At 51.3% G+C, this 16,824-nt stretch overlaps 1 protein-coding gene across 1 annotated transcript in view; it reads left to right on the forward strand.

The window, feature by feature from the left end:
- Positions 1-7,304: 7,304 nt before the first annotated feature.
- Positions 7,305-16,824, forward strand: part of EMILIN1 (elastin microfibril interfacer 1) — a 17,356-nt gene continuing 7,836 nt past the window's right edge. The window contains exons 1-4 of the mRNA XM_015415122.1: positions 7,305-7,729; positions 13,460-13,585; positions 14,716-14,915; positions 16,320-16,789. Coding sequence (XP_015270608.1) covers positions 7,551-7,729; positions 13,460-13,585; positions 14,716-14,915; positions 16,320-16,789 — 975 coding nt within the window. The 5' untranslated portion in view covers positions 7,305-7,550. The remainder of the gene's footprint in view (positions 7,730-13,459; positions 13,586-14,715; positions 14,916-16,319; positions 16,790-16,824) is intronic.

The raw sequence follows: 16,824 nt of genomic DNA on the forward strand, positions 1-16,824 counted from the left end.
CCCCCCGCACAAGGCCTGGCTCTGTCAAGAGACACCAGACAAAATGCAGACCCAGCCGCTGCAACAAGAGCCCAGGCTGGGAAGGATGGGGGAAAGAGGCGGCCTCTGGGAGCGTCCACAGCCTAGTCTGAAAGGCAGCCTGCAGGACACCAGAGGCCTCCCACCATCCCGCCACTGCACAAGCCTAAGAAGAAAGGCCTGTATAACCCGCCTTGCTGCAATGGTGAGGCCTAACCTAGTTCTGGGTGGTGGACATTCTCTCCCCACCCTCAACAGTGTCCAACCACTTGCCTCTGGGAACCTCACAAAGGTGGCGGTACTCCCACCTTGGTGTGTACACCTGATATTCAGAGGTACGCATGGAAGCTCTGTTTTGACTATGAGGGCCTTCAGCTGCCTTCTGTAAGTTGTCCATTCACACATGTTCAGTCAGCAGACCTGCTCTGGGAGTTCGGTGCTCAGAACTTAATTCCCAAGCACATGAAGGGCCCAGTTTGGATTGAAACCGTGGCATAGAAAGAATGGAAGCATAAACCTTCTCCCTCACACAATTTTTCCAGAACGGAAACTGTTCTGGGGAGCTGCAATTTGCCCTGTTGAAGAGAATTTACACAAAACACACAACCAATCAGTGCATTCACGCTTCCCCAACAAGGTAAATAGCAGCTAACCTAGACCATTTTACATTGGGAAAATAGTGCTGGTCTTAATTTAAACCCCCTTTGCTCACACAGCACAGTCCCAATACAAATCAGATGACCACCACCTTGGGAATTAAGCCTGGGCAACAGGAGCAGATGGGGGAGACCATGAAGGCTTTGTACCATGTGAATTGTCCCTAATTGTTTTATAAAGTCATCCCAGCTGGAGGCCATTACCATCTGTTTTCCCTTTAAGAGATTCCTTCTCAAGTAAAAACCACACCATTGCTCAACCTGGACCAACGAGGAGAAGAGGAGGTTTTTATATCTCACTTTTTTCTACCCTACAGTCACCTTCCTTTCCCCACAACAGGTACGTTGTGAGATAGGTGGGGCTGAGAGAGTTCTGAGAGAGAGAACTGTGACTGGCCCAAGGTTACCCAGCAGGCTTCATGTGGAAGAGTGGGGAATCACACCTAGTTCTCCAGATCAGAGTCTGCCAGTCTTAACCACTACACCATGCTAAAGATGCAATCATTAGCTGATACACCCCTTGCCTCATACACAATTAAAATCTGAGAGCCAGTATGGTGTGGCGACATGATTAGTGTCAGACTGCAGTCCAGGAGACCTGAGTTCAAATCCCCGCTCTGCTGTGGAGCTTGCTAGATGATGTTGGGCCAGCCACACATTCTCAGCTTAACCGACTTCACAGAGTTGTTATGAGGATAAAATGTAGGAGAGGACAATGACATTATACAGCTTTAGGTCTCCGTTGGGGAGAAAGGCAGGATATAAATGGGTACAAGGGAAAGCTATGGTGTTGGAATTTACAGCTCTCAGGTAACATCCCACCCCTTAAGGGGATGGAGCATCAAAACTGGGGAAACATTGTGCTCTTGTCACAGCTGGCCTGAACAGATATATAGTAAAAACTGATAACTTCCAGGTACTCCGCTGAAGGCCTGGCTGCCGATATTTACACTAGGCCTGGCCAATCCCAACACTTCATACTGCCTGCCAATAGCTGGAGCTGATGTGAAATTTGAGAGGATGGCCCTGTCTGGGTAACCATCTGGTCCATCAAAGTAGCCACTTGAAATACAAGGAAAAAAATCAGGACATGTTCACTGTCTGAGAATGGCACATCCCACAGAACTACAGCACTTGTTTCCACCACACAGAATGTGATCTCCCCCACCCCACCCTGCCATGACAGTGGAGGAAGCAGCCGTGGGGGAAAGGTACCTTCTTTTCTTCTACATGAAAATAATTTATCTTTGTCTTGCTCTTTCTCCAAGTTGTTACAGGTGGTATCCATGGTTCTTCCTTCTAGCATTTTGTCCTCCCGACAACCCTGTGAGGTAGGTTAGGCTCAGAAAGAGTGAGTAGCCCAAATTGAGCTGTGAGCTTCATTGCAAGGTAGAGGCTGGGACTCTGGCTTCCCCATGTGTGTAGTCTGATGCTCTAACGGCTACACCACTTTGGCTCTGGATTTTGGCTCATCCAGATTGTCCAGAGCCAGTCTGCTGTCCTGTGGTGCTCTTGGCTGGATGCCAACCAGATATTTTGCCTGCTTGCCATTTTGCGCTCGATGGGCTTTTTATAATGGGTGCCATCTTTAAATGAGACACTCAGTGGTCAGTGCCTAGCTACTGTCTCCCTTTACTGGGAATGACTAGTACCCGCGGACTAGAGTGTCATACTAGGATTCAGGAGACCTGGGTTCAGATCCCCACTGCCACAAAGCTCTCCGGTTGACGGGCGTAACCCATATCACGAGATTGTATTGAGGCGAGAACTATGTACGACTGGCCTGAGCAACTTGGAGGAAGGACACACACACAAAAATTCCTCTCATTCCCCGCATCCACTCATACCTGGAGCAATGCAGTGTGTGTATGTGGATGGGTCTTTTGAGGTAGAGATCATGTGGCCCCAGAGCTTGGTAGGGGAGGAGGGAGAAAATGTGCATATTTTATTGATCGTTTGCATATTTTGTTGCAGTCCAGGCTGAATTTCTGGTGGGTTATTTTACCTTAAAAGGAAAGTGAATACTGGGTATGTTAACACTCTGCCCCAAAGCAAGGCTCCTTTAAAACTGCCTAGGCTAAGTGGTCTCCCTCCCACACACACTCCTTTTTTCTTCCCTTCCTTTCCCTTCACTGCAGCGGTCTTATGGCGCCCCTGATAGCCTCATGCTGGCTGCCTGTTTGATTACATCATTCTTCTTTACCCTATGACATCACCACTCCTGTAGCAGTAAGTGAGATGTAAGTGATGTCACCAGCAATGGAAGGCATTAGGGATTCCATCTCCCTGCCCCTCCCCATATGCTGATCAGACGAAGCCCTTCACCCCCTTCAGTCCGCTCTCTGGTGCCACGGTGGTGGTGGGGGGTGCCACTAGGGGAAGCAGAGGGCAGTATGTGATTGGAGGCTTTATTACCTCTAGGGCTTGCAAGGTCCTTGAAGGGGGTCAGTCTGTTTTCTGTCTGCACCCAGAAGGTGCAGTCCTACACTATGGAAGTCCCGAGTATAGGATCCTTGGGACAAAACTTGGGGGTGGTTGGGGCGGATGTCACACAACGTGCTCTTTTCTGGCAGGGCAAAGGTGAGGTTTCCTCATGGAGGGAAGAATTGTCTGATGCAAGATGGCTTGTGCTGAGTTTATAGGGCACAAAGCAAAGGGCTTTAATCCAAGCAAGAGGTCAACACTGTGCCCTTCCAGACACCGTCCCCACAGGATTCCACCCATGCCAAGCTACTATATATGTCCCCTTGTCCCCTCTCCACCCGCCAGCCCCTCTGTCCTCCCTGAGAACCCTGAACTTTTTCTCCCCCTTCCCCCCTGTAGCATCATGCAAACAATAAACTCATGGCTGGGAGCCCAGAGTTATAATATGTAGAGGGAGATCCTGGAGTTGCAGGCATCATGTAAAGCGTGTGACATGGGGGTCTTGCAAAGGACACTGTGCAGGGCGGAAGGGGTGGGGGGAGAGAAACTTAAAGCTCCATTTCTGGCTGCAATGCAAGAAGAGTGTTACGGGTGGAGGGGGTCTCTACATCCTTGGACTGAAGCAGCATAACTGGATAACTGGGGGCTAAGCATAGTCTATACCACTAGGAAGGAACTGTGAGCCACTTCTTTCAGTTTTGTTGTTGTTAGCCATTCAGTCCTGTCTGACTTCTTTCAATAGCAAGGGTCAAAGGATGATAAATTGTGTCTTTTGGCATAGTCAGAATGCATTTCCTTCATCTTGTCTCCTTTTAGGTGTTTACACATGACACATGAAGCTGTCTTGTATTGAATTAGGCCATCAGCAGTGTTCCCTCTAAGTTGAGTTAATGGGAGCTAGCTCACAGTTTTTTCGCCTCCGGCTCACACATTTTTGTCTTAGCTCAGGAAGGATGGCTCCAGAGCAAACTAATTTATGCAGCAGCCAAGTCGCTCGCTCACAACTTTAATGCCAGTAGCTCACAAAGTAGAATTTTTGCTCACAGGACTCCACAGTTTAGAGGGTGCATTGGCCATCAGTTCACCAAGGTCAGTATTGTCCACTTATACTGGCAGCAGCTCTCCAGGGTCTCAGGTGGAGGTCTTTCACAATCACCTGGGCCTTTTAACTGGAGATGCCAGGGATTGAACCTGGGACCTTTTGCATGCAAAACAGAGGCTCTTCCATTGAGACACAGACTTTCCCCAGAGTTAGGGGGGGATAGATGTAGGATTACTCCTTGGCCTAGGACCATGTGTATGATACAAATTCAAAAGGTGCAGCCTGGGCATGTCTTGATGGGAAAGTTACACCTGTCGGATCTCTGCCATTTTGTGTGGATGTTGAAGGCCAAGAGCCTTGTCCAGGAAAAAGAGGCAACCTAAGGCAGAGATGTCAGAGGGCTTCCAGAGGGTCAGTGGGTAGAACCCCACCTACCTTTCCTTTTGGAAAGAAATAGAATCCCACCTACCAGCTTACCCACCCCCAAGAATCCCCGTCCCCCTGCTGCCTCCTCCCGCTCTTGCCTGCTTGTGGTCAGATCTCTCACCCCAGGATGAGAGTCCAGCTGTGCCTGCAGGCCGTTCCCAGCTGGCGGAGCAACATCTGTGTTGCGCCTTGCATGGCCTGCATGTTCTGTCCCCCTCCTCCCCCCCAGGCCCGGAGGAAGTCGAGGCCACTGGATTTGCTTGGCCCTGCTCGTTCCCCCTAGGCTGATGGCTTTTGCAGAGGCAGGCCAGCGAGTGCCAGAGGCTGGCTCGGCATGTGGATGAGCAAAGCAAGGAGCAAGAGGGCCTTTGGGGGGCAGGACCCCCAGAAAGTCAGTGTGAATGCTGGCTTGCTTAGCACCCGTGGGGCCTTGGTTGAGCTTGGCTACAAGTGAAGGGATGTCCTTCCTGCCACTGCCTACCATTCCTTGACTGTGTCACTTTTAGTACAGCCCCTGACACATCTTCAGCACTAGTGGGACGCTATTCTAGCAGTAGTCTGTAAACAGAAGCATCAAATGTTTATTGAGCCCAGCAGAGTACTTGGCTGATCCACAGCCCACTTCTGGGGGAAGGGAGGGCCACACATACAGAGACTCTGTTGCACCATCTCCAAGCCTAACCTGAAATCTTTAACTCTCTCTTTCTCTCTCTGTATGTGTGTGCCTCCTTGCACTTCAGCTTCCATGGCTGCAACTTTGGAGAACACCGTGATCTCCGTGTACTTTGAACATAAAGGTAAGGGTTTACTATATGATAAAGAGGTTCCCCACCCCCTTTACTTCTCCATCTTGCAATATTATTTGCTTGACAAGCCCAGGCCAAAATGGCTTCCAAAATCCCCAGCATAGCCCATATCTTTAATCCGATCTGAGCTCCCAGATAAAGGGTTCTTGATACTCCTTGTGAGCCCCAACAGTTTATTCCCTGCAGACAAAATCCTACCTCTACATATCACATTTTTATCCTAACTTTTCTCCAAGAAGCTTGAGGTAAGAAGAAATATGGGGAGAGGAGCTACAACAGCCCTGTGAGGTAGGCGAGGCTTCAAGACTGAACGCAAGTCCTAGAACAACATCACTATACCCCACTAGGGATCAGGGGAATGAGCAATTATGGGGTTGGAACTAACCAACTTCAGCCTCCTCTGGAACGGGGCAGCTCTTGATGAGTCCAGCATGGAGACCAAGGCAAAACCTTGAGGTATACAGCTAAAGGAATCCAACAGAAGGAGGTGGATGAGTGACCTTGGCCCCTGCATGTCTGGGTCCAGCTCAAAGAAGAGAAAATAAACAATCCAGGCTTCCTTCCCTCACCAGTAAACTGGCAACCTCCCACATGTTCAGGTTAAAAGGAACAGACCAAGGGTGTGTGGAGATAGGATGGTGGGAAGCCCACTGCTTAATTTCTAGGACTTCAGTTGGAGCCCAAAGCCTGTTTTCAGCTTTGAGATCCTACCCAGGTACAAGGGAAATTATAAGAGTGCCTCTGAGCCTGCATGGAGGGCCTCTCGCACTGAGTAACGATAGCTAACCTCCATGCACTAGGGATTAGCAGGTATGGACACGTAGTTCGCCTTTGCACCTTTCTCTTTGTTTTTTTAGCAAACATTGATTGACAGTGAGCAGGCATTTTACAACAAAATGAGTGGGGTGGGGGGCAGAGGGAAGATGGGCACAGCAGATTTCCAGAGACTCTGAGACATGGTGTGTAACTAATCCCCACCAGAGCCTCACAGTAGCCCCCTCCCTCACCAGAACCACAGAGATCCCCTGTGGGTCGCTGCATTGCATCTCATTACCCTGTGGTCAGCTACCCACTCCCCATGCTGAGGTTTGGCAGTTCTGGGGTCCCCAGGGACCTTGGCTGCACAGGAAACGCAGCGTGGGATGGCGGGGACTGTAATGCGCTAGGCACAGAAAGGAAGCAGGTGAGACGGGCCACGGAGCAGCAAGGGATCGGTTAGGATAAAAGAGATCACCAAGTGATCTCGGCCCACGGAAACGAGGAGACAAGCTGTGCTTTCCCCGAAACAAAGAGTTCCCTGTCTCACTGGTGGTGTTGCACGCAAATCCATCCTCTGGTGAGATGGCCCAGACCGACAAACCGCTTGCTGGCAACTCCCCTGGCTAGTGTCGTCAGAGAGCTAAGGCAGGGGCAGAAACGTGGCCGGTGGATCTTATCACATTTATAGGTTTATCAGTCATGAGGAGGAGGCGGGAGATAGGGGGACAGAGCCAAGGATACAGGAGGGTGCTCCTTCTCCCGGGTCCTATGTGTGTCCACGCATAGTGGCTACGTGGCCAGCTAACCCCATGGCAGGGACCTCGCTCAGTAGCTCTGTCCTGTCGACTCCCATGGGCTGCATTGGCTCAGTGCCCAGCCCCTCTCACTTTCCCATTCCTGTTCGCTTCCCCCCCTCTCTTGACTGTTCCCGTCCCGACTGTAACGAAAAGCAGATGTGAGCAGTGCAAACCCGGCATGGGGGGGGGGGGAGGGGGCAGCAAAGCAGGAACTGAAGTTGCAGAAAATCCCTTCGTAGGAGCTGGCTGAAGGGGGAGAGATGTACGAAGGGCCAAGGCCAGCCCAGGGGTGAGGGAGCCAGTGGTGGGGCAGGGAGTAGGGGAAACCCAGGATGGGGAAGGCTGGTGGGGGGAGCATGGAGCTGGGGCCCAGAGCTGCCAGGCAGGAAGTCAGGGGGGAGTGAGCAAGCCAGCTCTGGGAAGTTTGCAAAGCTGTCAGAGTGTGTGGAGAGAGCGACCGTGCAAAGCCCTCTCCGCCTGCCTGGCGACCGGCGAAGACTTCAGGGAAAAGGAAAAGAGGGTTCTTGCTCCTGGCTGCATCTCTGGCTCTGTCGGGGGCACGAAGGTCCACACCATGCGCGGCTGACGAGGGACCTCAGGGACCAGACGTCGAGAGCCGGGGATGGCCAGCCCCGTGGCCCCGGTGTGGCTCTGTATCTGGTGGGGCCTGCTGGCTGGGCAGGCCTGGGGCATGAATTACCCTCCCAGGTACAGCCTATACACGGGGGCTGGCCTGCCGTACACGCAGCTCCAAGGCGCGTCCCAAGCACCCAACGGGGCACGGGTGGCCAGCCGCCACAGGTAAGTGAGTCGGCAGGGCAATGTGGTGGGGTGGCTGGGCTAGGAGTGCGGGCCACGTCAGGGGGAAAACGGGAGGGTTGAGACCAGGGTATCCAATTATCTGGACATCCACGAGAAAGAGCGAACGAGCACTGGAAGGTGTAGGCCAGGAACCCAGGATCAAAAGCCCACTGTGGCAAATCCTAATAAGAGCAGGAGAGCCAGCTGCCGCGGCTAGTGAGGAAATGGGGGGCATAGGAGGGTTGCCATTTGCTTCTCTGCTTATGCTAAGTCGTTTAAATATATGCAAGTTTAAAACTGTTCATTCCTTAAAATGGAGTTTTAAAAGGTCCAGTCTCGTTAAAAGCGGGAGGAGGGGGTTAAATCTTAAACCTGGAAATCACGACAGATCACCTGGAATGGATATCTGGACTCCTGCTTTATTCACATGCTGGGGTATTGGGAGGGTATATGGGTCCAAGGGTTGTCATGGCAACAGGTCCCTCTGCTAAGAGAAGGGATTAGGCCTGTGTGGTTTAAGGCCTGTCCTTGTGCCGTCCTCCATGAGTTGGAATATCTGCCCATCTCTCATCCCCTCCCTTGATTTTAACTGTTTTGGGGTTTGTGGGACATTCACAAAATCAGGAGCTCTCCCTCTCTCTATCTCTCTCTGTCCGTGTCCGGGATGCAGGACTGTGTGGGCCTGGTTGACTCAGGGCATGAGTTAATTATTGACTGATTGATTTGATTAAATTTTTACCCCACCCTTCCCACAAGTGGTCTCTGGGCGGGTTCCAATATTAGGATAAAACAATAAAATCAGATAAAACTATAAAATTAGGGGACTGTCGGCAGTGGGGCTAGGACTGAGGAAGTGTGGCTCTCTGTGCCTTATGTGGGCTGGTACCGAATCAGTAAGGTTTCCGGGACATCAGATGGGATTTTTAGACTGTGAGCAAGGAGAAGAGAAGGCAGTTGGATGTGTGTGTGGGGGAGACTTTTTGTGGAAACTGCGAGGGGGGTTTTAACTTATAGCTGGGCGTATCAGAATCATTTGTTGGTGGAATAGGGGAGAAACAGAAGAAAGCAGAAATGGAGGCTGATGGGGTTTGGATGGATGCCAGGCCTGGGGTAGAGGAAGGGAGGCCCAGGAAGTGGTTTGTCATCCAAACGGGGAGGGTGGCACATTGGAAGTCTGTCTCTCTGAGCTGCAGCGACATCAGCAGCAACATTACCTTGCGATGGGGGAAAGAAAGGGCTCAGGGGAACAGCCTGAACCAAAAACAGTGACGTGAGGTGGTCCATGACATGGGGGGTGGAAGCGACCTAGGAAGGAGGCTTCCCCCCCCCCCCCCCCCCTTTTTTTATACACCCCCCCCCACCAGTCGCGGTTTTGCTTTTTTTTTTTTAATAGGCTCCCTACTTGATTTGATGGATAGGCCTCTTTTCAGCCACAGTCCCACTCCTACCAGCAGCTTTCAAAAACAATTAAAATCTCCAACTGTCATTAGCCAGGGGGAAAAAAATGATACTCTGAAAAGAATCCATGCACAAGTTTAAAATAGCAGCTGGAATAAAAATAGAACTCAGATCTTAAAACCTTGTCAAGCTGATGTGTTTTTAAACGGTGTACCTGGAATTTCCAGTGGAACACAGCCCTGTTTACTGCGATCACAAAGGGCTGTGTTTTAAAGATCTGTAATGAGAGAGAGGCGCATGCCAGTCTGAATTTTGTTTGGGAATGCCCCACCCTCCATTTAGAAACCCAGATGTGTTTGGGTTGGAGGGGGGAGCAGCTTATGAAGAGCCAGTGCTGTGGGAAAGACACACTGCACATGCTCAGAGGTTGCCCTCTGTTATCTCGGATGTTCCAGAGCTGAGCAGACTAAAAAAAACCAAATTTGGGCTGATCCCTGGGATTTCCTGTGCAACTGGGGAGGTTAGGAGGTGAATAGGGCAATGATTAACCTGTTGGGGAGGCTTATTTGCTAGCTCAGACCAGTCTCAACCAGGAATGGCTGGAGGCGGCTTTGGACTGGCTTGTTCCCAGCTGTGGCCTCCTGACCGAGTTATGCCTTGATCAAAGGTCCCTGGACCCCATGGGAAACCAGCTAGGCAGAGATGAAAGGGATTTCCTGACACAGCCACACCAGGGCCACCAGCACTGAGCTGTGACCAACCACTACTGGTGTGGGGAGCAGAAGTTGCCAACAGCATCAGGAATGTCCTTTGCAGAGTTCAGTGCCTACCAGTGTTCCCTCTAAGCTGAGTTAGTGTGAGCTAGTTCACAGTTTTTCAGCCTCCAGCTCACACATTTTTGTCTTAGCTCAGGAAGGGTGGCCCCAGAGCAAACTAATTTATGCAGTAGCCAAATCACCTGCTCACAACTTTAATGCTGGTAGCTCACAAAGTAGAATGTTTGCTCACAGGACTCCACAGCTTAGAGGGAGCACTGGTGCCTACCCATGTTTTTTTAAAAAAACTACCATCCATTTCAAAAAAAGAAAAATTAAGGGGGAATGGCCCTATGGCATTACTTTTGTTGTGGTGCCCTGAAAAACTGATGTGGGCAACCCACCTTGCTTTCATCTGTGTGGCAGGGCTTTCTGAGCCGCTCAAAGTCTTCTTAGGCTAAGATTACAGGAAGATGTACTAGGGCAATAGAATTAAAACATTCTCAAAACAGCAATAGTATAATATCTTTTGTTAAGGCCAGCAAATACAGTAGGATGTTTTAGTTGGTCCTTAAAAAGGGTATAACATCATTGTTGCTTGGGGTTTCCTCTTAGGCCACTGCCAACTTAAATAGTCAGTTTCCCAAAGACTAGCAGTGAGCACACCTTAAAGGCTTAAGCCCTTTCTGGCATCTTATGTTACTAGAGAAAAGTGAAAACCTGATACCTTCGGAGATCCAGCACAACCGAAATTTATCTTGGTTCAGAATTATTTTCTCCCCCCGCATTCGATTAATAAAGCAAGCAAGAACTTTACTGAATCATTATCAGGAGGTGATCTGGAAAGGAGGTGAGACCAAAAGGGTCTCTCAGGCACCAAAACAGAATTTTTAATCTTGACAGATGGTTCCTAATTCTCTAAGTATTAGGGTGATGCCAGGAAGTAGTTAGTAAGATAATAGAAAGCGGTTTGAGAAGGGCATTACTTTCCAGGGTGTGCAAACGCATTCTGTTTAAACAGAATTTTGTAGCACCTTAGAGAATAATTTATTAGGCACACATTTTTGCAGCCTGGAGCCCACCAAAGCTGAAAGCATCACAATTCAAAGTTAAGATGCTATAGGACTCTAGTCTTTGGTCGTATTTAAACACTGCAAACATACCAGAGTTTGTGATGAGGATGAACCTTTTTCAAGCTCTGCAGTCCCTTCATCCTCCCTGAGTTGTCCTGGTTTAGGAAGTTTCAGGGTAGCCGGTGTTGGTCTGCAGCAGAAAAGTCCAGTAGCACCTTAAGAGACCAACAAGGTCTGGCAAAGGGAGCTTTGACTCTCAAAAGCTTATTCCTTGATAATCTTATTGGTCTCTCGCTCGAATTTAGCTGGTTTAGGCACTCTTTAGTCTAACCACAGTTTGTTGTTACATCTGAATTCCAGCACTGTAATAAATCAGGGTTTGTTGCACTTCTAAACCCCAATGTGATTCAGATTCCCCTTCAGACATCACAACAAACTGTGGTTGGATTGAAACCTTTTAAAACCAGGAAGTTTTCAATCCTGACTTGAAAAGGAATTGGGAGGGGGCGCACTTTGTTCTTTACAACTGAATAATAACCCACATTGTTTATTTCTGTACCAGTATTTCTTTTTGCCTCCTTGTCACTTCTGGCCAAACAGGCATTGCAGGTTTAGAGGTCAATATAGGAACCTGCCATACCTGTTTGACTAGGAAATAAAAGTGAGATGGGGGCAAAAACCACAGTGATTCTCTTTCAGACAGCCTTTAGTTCTCTAAAAAAACCCTGTCTATCCCCAGCCTACCAAGAACCATGTGACTCTTAACAGATCTTTCTTCCTCATGTGCAGGCTTGCAGTTGCCTTCAAGGCTATACTGATACAAAAGAGTTGGACCCCTGTTGAAGAAACTGCCTTTCCCCCTCTATGGAGGGCCCAGCCTTTGCCTATAGACAGATCCCCTTCATTCATTGGCTGTAGCTCCTCCCATGAAGGTGTCTCGGTGATACTTTTTTTTGCTAAAAAGTGAGGAGCGGGGATTCCCAGCCAGGACTCTGGGTTCATGACATCATTTTTTTCCCCTCACAGGAAGAAATGGATCATACAGTTGTAATGAGTCACTGATGAGGCCACTGAGATGCAAAAGGCTGCATTCTTATGTGATTATTTTAAACTGGGATGCGATAAAAGGGAAGACAGGAACACTCCACTTCCAAGAAGTTTGGCCTGGCTGCGGTTCTGGACCTTACTTACAGCAAAGAATGCTATAAAGAAAGACAGGATTTGGGGTGAGGCAGGGAGTTTTTACAAGGAACTGCTGGTGTTCTCTCCAGCAGCCCAGCTTTGGAACTGGCCTTCTTGATTGCCAGACTCTTAATGCGGTGGCACATCAAGCAACTAGGAAGGCACAGAAGTGTTTGGGGACCAGAAATGAATTGTTGACACCAGCACGGGGCAATGCTAGATCTGTTTTCTTGGTGCTTGAGTAGTTGTGTCAGCCTCTGTGCGATAACCCTTTAGCCTGAGGTCAAACTTTGAACAACAGAAGTAACAGGGCTTCTCCCTGCCTCAGAACAACAGCTTTGCATCTGGAAGTTCAGCCCCCTACCCTGTCATGGTAGGGGTTGCAGAACAGACCCTATAGACCAGGGGTGTCAAACATAAGACCCGGGGGCGAGAACCGGCCCGTTCAGGGCTCTTATGTCGCCTGTGAGAGGCTGGTGCAAGGGAAGGAACATAAGACTGCTCGAGGAGGGGAGTGGGTAGAGCCCCTCCAAGTGTGGCTTCGGCATGGCGGAACAACTTCGTCTGCAGCAGCCAAGCAGCGTGGGAGTGTCTTGCCCAGTGCTGCACCGCTGGCTCTCCAGGCCGCCCATGTGGGTTTTCCTTTGCGCACACACACACACACACACACACACACACACCCCTCATCCCATGGGGCCTTGCAGTGAGAATACACCAACTTGGAGCTTACCGGCTGCTGCCCTTTATACGGTTTATATCTCTGGTACCTGGCATTCTGTTTTATGGCACACGTGGCCTGGCCCTACAAAGTGACATTTATGTCAGATCTGGCCTTTGTAACAAATGAGTTCGACATCTCTGCCAGATGCTCAGAGGAACTCTCAGAGGGTTGAACTTTAACATGCTCTGGAGCCAAGCCCCGGCTGCTTTTCATCTCAGCCTCCAACATTGTGTGCCTCCTACGTGACCTTGAGTCTGGGTATCTCCAGGGCTTGGAAACCGGAAAAGGGTGGGACGCTGGACTCGGTTTCTGTGTGCCCGAGCAGCAGGATGGGCCTGGCTCAGTGGCAGAGCGTCTGTTTTGCATGCAGAAAGTCCCAGGTCCAATCCTGCCATCTTCGGTTCAAAGGATTTGGTAGTTAGTAATGTGGAAGATTCTGCCTGAGAGCCTCCTGGAGAGCCACTGCCAGCCCGAATGGGCAATTCTGACCTTGATAGATAAGTGGCCTAACTCGGCAGCTTCTCCTGTGTTCAAGCAAGGCTACCTTGTCCACAAACCAGTCTCTGCTTCAACTACATGTTATTCTCTCCCTCCCTTGAAGGAACTGGTGTGCCTACGTGGTGACACGTAGCGTGAGCTGCGTGGTGGAGGACGGTGTCGACACCTACGTGAAGCCGGACTACCAGCCATGTGTCTGGGGGCAACTCCAGTGTCCCCGTGCTGTCACGTGAGTATGGGGTAGGCAGAAGAAAGGGGCCTGGGTGCTAACGTGGGATGCCGTCCTGTAAAAACACAAGAGCAAGCAGGATTGGAGCCACACTGGGCTGGATCGAAGTATGTCAACAGAGGGCACCGGCAGGGCAGTGGAGGGTGATTGCCATACTACAGGGATGTGGGGGCATTGCTGCAAGCTGCCCGGCTGGGCTGGGTGGGGCTCGGGGTCACGACCTCCGTGGGCAGCCAAGGAGGAGAGGCTGGATGCCTGTGGCTTCTGCCTGGCACGTGCCCAGACCATTAGCTGAACTGCTTCTGGGAAGATGCAGGAACCAGCTGGGCCGTGCCTGGGGGGGAAGGGACCGGCTTCCCCCTGGTGGGGATCACCAGCACTGCAAGAGCTGCCGGTGACCAGCGGGTGAGAGGCACTTCTGGTCTTCTCCACGGTGCTGATTCTGTAAGAGGAGGACAAGGCTTTGAGGACGGGTTCTGCGCTGCGATCCCGAGATGCTGGAGTCATCTTTTCAGGTGGCTTAGAGCCTGTTCGTTTTAATTTTAGCTGTTCTGCCTGGTCAACAATTATTGACCAGAAAATCATGGGAGGCCAGTTTAAGAAGGGACTACAGAGGGCTAAACTGCTTTCCCCGGGCAAGTGGCAAAGTCCAGTCCATCCGAGACAGATTCTTCAGGTTAACTATTGTGGAGCCATGAGTGCAGGGAATAAGACTGCAGGAGAGAGGCTGCAGTTGGGTGTTTATGACTACTTCTGTGCTTTCCAACATCTAGTTCAGTGTTTTTTGTTTGGGATCAGGGCCATGTGACCTGGATGGCCCAGGCTAGCCTGATCTCATTGAATCCGGAGAGCTAAGCAGGGTCAGCCCTGGTTAGTACTTTGATGGGAGGCCACCGAGGGAGTCCAAGGTTGCTCCTGCAGAGGCAGGCAAAGGCAAACTACACCAGCCTGAAGGTCTCTTGCCTTGAAAGCCCCAAGGGGTGGCCATAAAGTCAGCTGCGACATGACGGCACTTGAAACACACACACGCAAGGCCAGTTCACCCAATCGAGCGGGAAAGCCCCATCCAGCCTCATTTGCCCCCCCCCCATGCACAAATACAAGATGCTTCCTGTTCTTCCACCTGGCAGGTACCGGAGTTTCATGCGCCCCCGCTACAAGGTGGCCTACAAAACAGTGTCGGACATGGAGTGGCGTTGCTGCCCTGGTTACACGGGGGACGACTGTGCCGAAGGGGGGACACCGCTCACCACCACCCGACCACGACCGCAGCCCAGCCGACCCAACCTGTCCGGCTTCAGCAACACGCTCAGTGGCTTGGGCGGAGAAGGTACTGTGGAAAGGGCATGAAGGGAGAAATGCCCTCTGCCCCCAGCATCTGCAGCCCCTTGTGCTCCAGTTCTGCACCCTCTGTAGCTCTTCCTACCCCGGGTAGTAGTAGAAGGAGTGGGGAGAAGGCCTGTGTGCAGGCCCATGAACTCAGGAGATCCACTGGGCTGCCAGGATGGGGGATGGGCACGGAAGGTAGAAGCACAGCCGGGTACTGCCCCTTCTGAGACTGAGTCTTCGGTGTCCATCTTTGCAAGTGCCCATTCACAGCTTGCCTTACCCAGTTTTGGTCCTCACCAGCTTCTCACTCACTCTTAGCTCCCATCTACCAGGCTGCAAATTCTCCCTGTGACGAGAGGCACTCACACTTCTTGCCCCTAACGGGCCTGTGGGAAGAAGGGGATCAAGTGCAAAGGGGGATGGGGGTGGGGGGTCTTTAGCAGTTGTAGAAGAGAAAGAGATTGGATTTATACCCCGCCCTTCACTACCCAAAGGTGTCTCAGAGCGGCTTACAAACTCCTTTCCCTTCCCCTCCCCCCAACAGGCACCCTGTGAGGTAGGTGGGGCTGAGAGAACTCTCTCGAGAACTGCTCTTTTTCAAGGACAGCTCTTATCAGAACCATGGCTTGCCCAAGGTCATCCAGCCAGGTGCAAGTGGAGGATTGGGGAATCAAACCTGGTTCTCCCAGATTAGAGTCCGCGCACTTAACCACTACACCAAACTGGTGTAAAGGAAAGGGAGTGTCACGTGGCTGCCCCCACCCCACAAAAAGCGCTTTTAATCCTGATAGAGTGGTCTCTTCTGCACAGCCCACAACGGGAAAGCAGCTGCCCTCCCATCCTTTATTCATTTATTTTAATTTTCTTCATTTGTATCCCGCCTTTCTCTCCCATCGGGACCCACAGCAGCTTACACCACTCACCCCTTCTCCGTTTTATCCTCACACCAACCCACGATCACCCAGCAAGCTCGTTCCGTGGCAGACCGGGGTGGGTGCTTGGGTTTGGGGTTCTAACCTGAGTCTTCCAAATCCTAGTGCGATGCTCTTAACCACTCCCCCGCAGTCAATTGCATCTGACCAGCCTAAAACGTTGGTAGTGCATAAGGGCCAGAAATTTAGGCTTCAGGCACAGTTGCTGGTGTCATTGTGGGGATGGTGTGAACAAATACCGGCAATTTCAGATTTAACAGTGATGGGAGAACCACAATTAATCCACCTCCTGGGAGGCTACCCAGGACATCTGGGGCTGCTGCACAGAGGCGGGCAAACGGCCTCCATTCATCTTTTAGCTTGAGAGCCCCACAGAGAGTCATTGTAGGCCAGCTGCCGCTTGACAGCCCTTTCCACCAGCGCCGGCACCCCGTGCGTGCGGCTTCTAATCTCTTCTTATTTCCTCCTGCTAGGGCAAAGGGACTCCGAGAAGGTGCAGCAGCTGGAGGAGAAAGTGCAAAGCCTCACCAAGCAATTGCATGACCTGCAGTCCACCATACAGGCCAGCAACACCAAGCTAGCGGAAGACATACGCAAGGCGGTAGAGTCCTCTTTGAATGGCAAGCAGCCCGCTGACGCGGCCGCGCATCCAGAGATGAAAGAGACCCTCAACGAGATCCAGCGTCATCTGCAGCGCCTCGACAACCGCATCTCCAACCACGAGAACGGTCAGAGCCCCGGAGGCGGCGCAACAGATGTCCGCGGTGAGGTCCTCAGGGAGGTGGAACGGCGCTTGCAGGAGTCGTGCGCGTCCTGCCTTACGGGTGTGGAGGGACTGCGGCGGCAGCAGGAGGAGGACCGCGAGCGCATGAGAGCCCTGGAGAAGCTGGTCACGTCCATGGACCAGCGGAACCGCGAAGCCATGAACGCCATCCAGCAGCACGTGAGCAACCTTGCTCGGCAGCTGCCCAAGGACTG

This window comes from Gekko japonicus, unplaced genomic scaffold, assembly GCF_001447785.1.
Source record: "Gekko japonicus isolate JY-2015 unplaced genomic scaffold, Gekko_japonicus_V1.1 scaffold63, whole genome shotgun sequence".
NCBI lineage: Eukaryota > Metazoa > Chordata > Lepidosauria > Squamata > Gekkonidae > Gekko > Gekko japonicus.